The sequence below is a fragment of the Trypanosoma theileri genome, assembly GCF_002087225.1.
Source record: "Trypanosoma theileri isolate Edinburgh chromosome Unknown TM35_Tth_36_V1, whole genome shotgun sequence".
In the NCBI taxonomy this organism is placed as follows: Eukaryota; Euglenozoa; class Kinetoplastea; order Trypanosomatida; family Trypanosomatidae; genus Trypanosoma; species Trypanosoma theileri.
The window spans coordinates 232,532-240,995 of NW_021639878.1; the positions used below are offsets into that span (position 1 = coordinate 232,532).

General features: G+C 37.0%; 4 protein-coding genes across 4 annotated transcripts; all 4 read left to right on the plus strand.

Moving 5' to 3' along the window:
- Window position 1: 1 nt before the first annotated feature.
- On the plus strand, window positions 2-1,144 carry TM35_000361810 (uncharacterized protein; the record flags this gene model as incomplete). Its single annotated transcript, XM_029029366.1, has 1 exon — window positions 2-1,144. A coding segment is annotated over one exon (1,143 nt), but the record flags the coding sequence as incomplete, so codon positions are not given.
- Window positions 1,145-1,878: 734 nt separating this feature from the next.
- On the plus strand, window positions 1,879-3,174 carry TM35_000361820 (uncharacterized protein; the record flags this gene model as incomplete). The annotated part of the gene is made up of 1 exon (XM_029029367.1): window positions 1,879-3,174. The coding sequence occupies one exon, from the start codon at window positions 1,879-1,881 to the stop codon at window positions 3,172-3,174; it is 1,296 nt and encodes a 431-aa protein (XP_028879388.1).
- An 852-nt stretch (window positions 3,175-4,026) lies between these two features.
- Window positions 4,027-6,861, plus strand: TM35_000361830 (uncharacterized protein; the record flags this gene model as incomplete). The annotated part of the gene is made up of 1 exon (XM_029029368.1): window positions 4,027-6,861. The coding sequence occupies one exon, from the start codon at window positions 4,027-4,029 to the stop codon at window positions 6,859-6,861; it is 2,835 nt and encodes a 944-aa protein (XP_028879389.1).
- A 973-nt stretch (window positions 6,862-7,834) lies between these two features.
- Window positions 7,835-8,449, plus strand: TM35_000361840 (peptidyl-tRNA hydrolase, PTH2 family; the record flags this gene model as incomplete). The annotated part of the gene is made up of 1 exon (XM_029029369.1): window positions 7,835-8,449. One exon carries the CDS (start codon window positions 7,835-7,837, stop codon window positions 8,447-8,449), a length of 615 nt encoding a protein of 204 aa, XP_028879390.1.
- Between the last annotated feature and the right edge of the window lie 15 nt (window positions 8,450-8,464).

Genomic DNA, 8,464 nt, shown 5'->3' on the forward strand with positions numbered 1-8,464 from the left:
TAATAATAATAATAATAATAATAATAATAATAATAATAATAATAATAATAATAATAATAATAATGATTTAATAAGTGGAAAGGATGGAAACGAAGTTAACTGCACAAATAATGCGGCGCTACTCATGCAGATGATAACAATGGATGAACCCTTACAACGCAACGCTATTCTTTATGAGTGGAGTGATGAACATGATGATTTGTATGTTCAGTTTACGGAAAAAGAACTTGAAATCATAGAGAAGGAAAAAGAACGTGAGGCAGCAGCGGCAGCAGAAAACAATGCGATACTCCAACAAACAGCTAATAGTTTTCGTGATCAACCTATTACTATGATTGAGATTCGAAAAGGAAATCAATCCGCTGGATTCATGCAGGCTTTTCGTCAGGCCCAACAAAAACGACAACAACTACGTGATCGTGGTGGAACTTTTGATTTTTCATCATACTTTACAACTGCTGTAGTTCCTCAACGATTATTAGATCTTCAGGAGGATGATCGTTGTCGTTTTGAGCTCGCGGATATAAAAGCCGCCTTTGAAGATGATATGCGGGATATGCATGAGATGGAAACTGTAGTGGTGTATGAGAATGAAGAACGAGAGGTGGACACGAATGGACGACGACGTTGGCGACCACATCTTACATTTCCCTTTGATGATGAAAATGGAGAAGTTGTGGATATCACCACTCTGAATGCCACTGCCACTATTAGAAAAGGAAATACAACAACAACCTCATTAGGGGGAATTACTTCACCTACTACTATGACTACACCAACACCAACAACAATAACAACAACAACAACAACAGCAGCAGCAGCAGTCTCTACAGGATGGCGATGGGCTAATCTCAATACAGATGGAAACTCATCATCACTACCGAGTGGATCGAGACTGGCGAGGAGAGAATTACATCCTTGGCGTGTGGGTGAATGGCTGTACGCAACCCGTTGGCCCACAAGGGAAGAAGAGCAGCAGGGCACATTTGAGTGGAAAACATCTATGGATGGTGTGGAGGCTAAAGTGCGCCGACGTCGATTATCACGTGATCGCATAAATCTCACTATGGAAGCCGCAAAAGAGCAGCGGCGTCAGGAGTATCTGAAGAAATTGGAAGAAGTGCGTATGGAATTAGGCCTATAGGTGGAAAAAGTGTTTTTTTTTTTTTTCTTTTTCTTTTTTTCCTTTTTCCTTGTTGTTGTTGTTTTCTCTTTTTCTTTTTGTCTTGCTTTTTCTTGAGACTGTTTTTCAGTGATATTGCAGAGGAATGGGATAATTCATATATATATATATATATATATATATATGAATATGAAAGAAAAAGAAAAAAAACACAAACCACAAGAGATACGGAAATATATATATATATATATATGTCTCTACTTGAGAATGTGAGAGACTGTTTTTTTTTTTATTGTTTTGTTTTGATGTATGATCTTGTCGAAACGGTTTACTGTAATTACACCAAAAACAAGAAGGGGGTGATTTCATTGGCTGATTGTGAATATCCAATTGGTGCTAATTCTGCTTTCGAAATAATTGACTTATAATTCTATTTGCTTGTGTTTCTTTTTTTTTTTGTTTTCTCCCATCAAATTCTTCTCGAATGATGCTTCTTTATTCTTTTTACTGTTATTATTCTTTCATGCTACTATGAAATGATGTTATCACTCTTTCTTTATATATACTTCTTTGTTTACGGTTTTCTTTTTTTTTTTTGTTTATATATATAAACAGGCTAACACAGCCGTAAAAAGGAAAAAAAAAAAAAAATCACTCCCCCTCAACAGAAAAAAAAACTATAGTGAGGATCAGAAATCGAAACACATATAAAATAAACACAAAAATAAGAAAAAAATATATAAATAAACTTAGTTATGGAAGGGCGAGTGTGTGCTATTTTTGTCGTAGTACAGTTCTTAGGTGGTTCTATCGATATACTTGACTTTTTCCACCGTGCGTGGAATGCGGAATTATTACGAAATGCCGCTGCTGTTCCTACTGGCTGTCTTCTTCGTTTTCCCCTCTTGCGCCTGCAGGACCCGCATACACCTCATACAACTAATATTGGTAGTGGTGTAGTGGCATCTCTTCACAGTAGCGGGGCATTACGAGTGGCGACCAGCGGCTCTATTGAACACGCACTCGCGATTGCAGACTTTGTGCATGCGTACGTTTCCCGGCGTTTACCAGCGGCGTATACTTCTCTTGGAGCTACAAAGAGTATTACCTTTTTTCAAGTGGTTCTCTATCCTGCACCTTCACAACAGGAAGGAACGCATAATAATAATAATAGTAATAGTAATAGTAATAAGAAAACGGGTAAGAAGAAACAGGAGGTGGAGGAGGTGGATACTTCAGAGAATGGAGCCAAATGGTTACGGGAACGAATAGCATTTTATACCTCTACCAGTCATCATCATCATCATACCTATACTACATCCACTAGTGGAATGGGAGGTATAATGAATAATAATAATAATAATAATAATAATAATAATAGTGAAGTATATACACATTGGTGGCGTTATGTTACGGATATTTCCGTAGCCCCGCAACAGTATCGGCGTACATTACGTATTGTGTGTCACTTTAAAACCCCACCAGTCTCTCATACTATTCCACAGACCATTAATAATATTAATAATAATCATAATCATATTAATGATATTAATAATAATATGAATAATTCTATTCAAACAATCGAACGGGATGCGGATGCCTTCTTCTTTGGTAGTGAACTCATGTCTGTGATTCCAATGGGAAGTGTATTTGTGGCTGCCCCGCACAGTACCGGTGGACGTAAACGATCCCGACGCGAAGATGAAATGGAAATGTTTAGTCATCATCATCCTGATGATAATAATCATGAGGATCCCTCTCAGGCAGTAGAGCCCAATATAGAAGAAGAAGAAGAAGAAGAAGAAGAAGAAGAGAAAATAACAACACCTCTGAAGGAAGAAAAAGAAGAAAAAGAGAAAGAGGAAAAAGAAAGAGTTCCTATGGTATCTCTCTGCCCTTTAGTGCCAAAGGCGCAGTTGAAGGTGGAGGCATTAGTGTACCGCACGGGTCGTGTGTTTGTGACCGCTGACTCCGTAGAGGCGTTATCATTTGTAGTGGAACAGGTGCTACTGCCGTTATTTCGAAAAGATGGCACTATTGAATTTAATTAATGGATTATTATTATTATTATTATTATTATTTGGCGGAGATGAAGCTATTCCTCCTTTCATCCCTTTCAAAGAAGAAAAAAGAAGAAGGGATGAAAGGATTTAAAGAGAAAACAGGGATATAACTGTATTAAACAGTGGTGATATTATGTGTTCTTTTTTTTTTTTCTTTACCTTGTGGAACAGTTTTTTTTTCCTATTCTTCTTATTCTTTGTTGTTGTTGTTGCTACATTTATGAGTTTTTTATTTATTTAATATATATATTATGTAACTGTGTATATTGTATATATCATGTGTAAAGAAGAAAAAAAGAAAAGAAAGAGAGATTTAAACCAATATGGTTGTTATCTATTTATATGTGTATGTTTTCACCCTTTACTTTATAAAGTATCTCTCACTCATATTTGTTTCTCATCACTTCTCTATGTTTACAATAGAAGTATAGGTTCAAATCCAGAGTTCACAAGAATAAAGGAAGTATATATATTTATTTATATATATTTATCATAGATTTTTACCTCATAGCCATAACGTTTTTTTATTTTGTTGGTAACAGAAGGAGTTTTTACCAGTAGTGTTAAATAACGAAGATTTGGTTCCCAGTGGTACACATAAAGAGGTACATCAAAAATAATAATAATAATAATAATAATAAAAAGAAAAATAGAAAGAAATATATAAAGCATATATATATATATATTTACGCGTACATAAAAATAAAGAAAAATAAAATAAAAGAAATAAAATATATATTTATAGAAACAGAGACCAGAGACCAGAGAAGAAAAAAAAGAGAGAGAGATAACGATAGAAAGGTACACTATTTAAGTGAGTTTATTGTGAACCTTGTCAAGATGCAAACACCACCATCATTTCTCAGTAATCTCTCTACACCGTCTGCTGCAGAGGGATTGAAATCCCCTATTTCCCTAACCACCACAACAAAACAACAGCATCAACAACAGGAAGAAGAATTAGAGGAACAAAGGTTAAGAAACTCACCGCAATTTATTACATGTTCAGATGAAAACGCAATGCCTACATTATCGAATATGTATAGTAGAAATACTTCTTCACCCTTTGTCACCACCTCACGTGGATCTCGTCGATCTAAACATCAAAAAACCCGTATTGGTATTAGTAATAGTTCCTTTGATGATATGTTGAGTTTTGCCACTCCTCTCTCTCCAGCTCCACCGCATTGTGGCTTTGATGTGTTTACAAGTCCCTTTGGTCCTTGTGAACATATTCCCGGTCCGCATCAGTCTTTTAATGAAGTTAATACATCTCACTGTGCTTTGCGAAATACCAGTTACAATAACAGTTTCATCAATAGTAATAATATCAGTCATGTAAATGATCTCGGTAGTGGTGGGATAAATATGAAATCAGGAGAAGACTCTGTGGAAGTATCATGTCCATTAGCCAATGACAGTCATTTATACTCTAAAAAAGAAGAAGGTGTTGGTTCTGTTTCTCAGAGTGTAGGATCAGAGTATCAGGGAGCTATACATAAATGTAATACTTCTCTTTTTAAAAGTTTTGGGAAATCATTAGGGTTAATATCATCATTATCTCATCGTATTTCACATGTGATGACAACAGTGGCTCACACCACCGTAGGAGGACAACGTAACTCACAAGAAGACGCGGTGTGTATTCATGAACGAGTACCATTTCCAACAGAGTGTTCATTATCACAGAAAGAGAAAGATCATCATCATCATCATCATCATACTAATAGTGGAAAGGTCCATTTATATAATATGTATGGTGTGTTTGATGGACATAATGGGGATCGGTTATCTAATTTAGCTTCATTATATTATCTTGAGCATTTTAATGAGGCTCTTACCCGATCTGCATGGCAATATCCTTCTATAGATAATGCTGAAGAAGGATACACATCCGAATCTGCCACCATATTCAATAGAAGAGAAGAAGGTGGTACTAGTTCAGTTACGAATACCAATAGTAATAGTGGGATGAAAGTTAGTGGTAAAAGTGTAGGGGAATTGCCTATTACAGAAGAAACTATTCTTCCTCCACAACGGTTTGTAAGTAATGCACTTGTACAATCTCTTATTCACTTGGATCGTACATTATATGATACTGCGCGTGAGACTCAAAAACGATGTGTAGGCACTACGGCTGGTATTGTTGCCTGTTATGAAGGTACTTCTCCCACTCAGAGTGGTTGTATTCCTTCTTATATCTCTATTGCCAATCTTGGGGATAGTCGTGCGGTGTTGGCTCGTACTTCTGATGGATCTGTGTTGATAAGTACATTAGATCATCGTATTGCCACACATCCATGGGAGAAAACACGTGTGGCTCAGTGTGGAGGTTGTATTGAGTGTGATCGCGTAGATGGAGCATTGCAGGTAACACGATCACTTGGGGATTATATTTATAAATTACCACCAGAGCAGTGGGTCTCACAGGCAGAGATAGAGGAGAAGAAAAAGAAGAAGGAGGATTCCCGTAGTGAAATGATGTCTAGTGCTTTTGGTTCTTCAATGTTGGAGTGGATGAATACGACAGTACCCCAAGTAGATATTACAGTACCACTATGTGAGGATAATCTTATGAAAAGTAATGAGGATTTAACAGATCATCTATCTCCTGTATTTCAATCATTTTCACAGATTGGTGTTACTACAGCTACTACTACATCCAATAGTAATAATAATAATAATAATAATGATAATGATAGTGATTCTTGTGGTAAAAGGTTGAGATATTGTTCCATCTCTGCAACTCCACATCGAGATTCTGTAGCTCCACTTATTCAACTAGAAGATTCAGAAGCTGAACCCTGTTTAACAAGTAATATCGTTAGCAACATTGCAGATGTATACGAGGCTGAATTGAAAGGTGATGAGTTTCTTGTTTTAGCAACCGATGGACTGTGGGATCATATGAGCACAGAGGAGGTTGTGGACTTTGTACGTACCCGTCTTCTTCACTCTGGGATTCTGAGTGGAAATCGCCCTTTACAATCACAACAACAACAACAACAACAAGAAAAAGAGAAGGAAGAAGAAGAGAAGGAAGAAGAAGAAGAAGAAGAAGAAAACGAAAACGAAAAAGAACAAGAACAAATGGATGAGAGTGTGGAGTTGTTAGTTCTCTCTACAGGGTGTTCACAGCAGTTACCGGCCTTTACCTATTGTGATACCCTAAAGGCCCCACAGGATGGGAGACAAACACCTCCACCTCCAACCCCACCGCCACTACCACCGCCGCTCTTATCAATTTCTTCTTCACACGATTGCCCGCATTTCTCTTCTTCGGCGTTATTACATGTGAGGTATAATGGATCAGATGATGTTGGAGGAGAAAGTCAAGGGACCGATAGGCGTTTTTCCACTCCACCACCCCAGTGTATGCTGAGTAGAAGAGAGGATCGAATGAATTTGAATAGTTTTAGATTTGCAATGAATGAAAATAATAATAATAATAATAATAATAATAATAGTGATGCGCATAAAATGTCTCCAGGGACACCTACAAATAGTGAGGCATCTACACAATATTGCGGGAATTCACTTCGGCATGTTTTGCAGGAAATTGCGAATAGTCTAGCTGATCACGTTGTACATGATTTACATAGTGGAGATAATGTAACGATAGTACTGCTCGTATTTCATTCTAGTGATGAGTATCAAGGGGGAAGTATCAGATAATAAATAATAAATAATAATTAATAACACCAAAAGACGGACGACAATTTCTATTAGCTAATGTGAAGGTTATTTATTTTATTTACGTTGATTTCACTACTTTTTATTTTATTTTTATTTTTGTTGATCTGCTTGTGTAAAGAGAAGAGGTAAAAAATAACATCAGAAAGACGAGAATTGGGGGTGGGGTGAAAAAAAGGGTGGTAGGGGGATACGAAAAAACGAAGGGGTGTTGACTACTTTAAATAAAATGGGAAGAATAACATGTGTATAGGTGATTTGTGGATTGAAAGAATTCCCATATCAAATGACTCTTTTTTTTATTTTTATTTTTACATATTGTTACTAATATCAATACTATAAATGTTGAGGATCTTCCTCTTGTATTTTTTGCAGCTCTTTCTAAGGAATTAGAGGTACAACAAAACATATATATAGAGAGAGATATATATAGAGAGAGAGAGCAGTAAAGAAAGTGGGTAGATATATATATATATATATATATCTGCACATGTGGACAAAAGCTACGTGGAATGATGACGTTGATGTCTACCATTCATTACATTGTTTTTAGAAATGATAAAAAAAAAAAAACTACTGAAAGGAAAAAAGGAAAAGAGAATAAAATGTTCTGTTTTATCTTCTTAATATCTTATTCTATTTGTAATGTGTTTATATTCTTTTTTTTCTTTTTCTTTATTTCTCTCTACCCTTTATTATTTTGCAATTTTATTAGTGTTATATTAATCTTCATTATTCTTCCTCGACAGCTGCCCAGAGGATAAAAAAAAAAAAAGAAAGAAAGAGAGAGAGAAAGAGATCTATTGAAGTGGAAGCCTATTGGTGCTGATCAAAAAAAGAAAAAATAATAATAATAATAGTAACAAGTGTGTGTCTTTATTCTCTGCAGCTAAGCAACACAAACATAGTGAAAAAGGAGAAGGAATAAAGAAAGAAGAAGAAAAAAAAAAAAAGTATGTCTTCTGCGGCGACGGACTTTGTTTCCTTTTTCGTTTCTTTTAGTACGGGTGTTGTCGTTACTTTACTCTGGTCTCGTGCGGGTGGCCCTTGTTGTTTCTGGTCTTCCCGGCTGCGAGCGAAGAGTCAACAGGCGAGTGCGTTTCTCGCCCACCGCGGGGAGCCGCTGAAGATGACTCTCGTCGTGCGAAAAGATTTGAAAATGGGAACGGGGAAGATTGCGGCCCAATGTGCACACGCCGCAGTGGCAGTAGTGGAGGATATACAAAGCCGTCGTCCTAGTGAAATGTACACAAACACAAAAGAAGGGGAAAAAGAAAAAGGCGGGGGAAAAGATCCATCGGAGTGGGATGTGGAGGATTTGAATGGATTGTGGGTATCATGGTTAGATGCGTGGATGTTCGCTGGCAGTACGAAAGTGGCTTTACAGTGTGAGAGTGAAGAGCGATTGATGGAGGCACTGCGGGCCGCCAAGCGGGAATCACTTCCACACGCTCTTATTCGAGATGCGGGCCGTACACAAATAGCGCCTGGCAGTAAAACAGTATTGGCAGTGGGACCAGCACCGGTCTCTCTTGTGGACCGCGTGACGGGGCATTTCAAACTCATGTGAATAATATAATTAAAA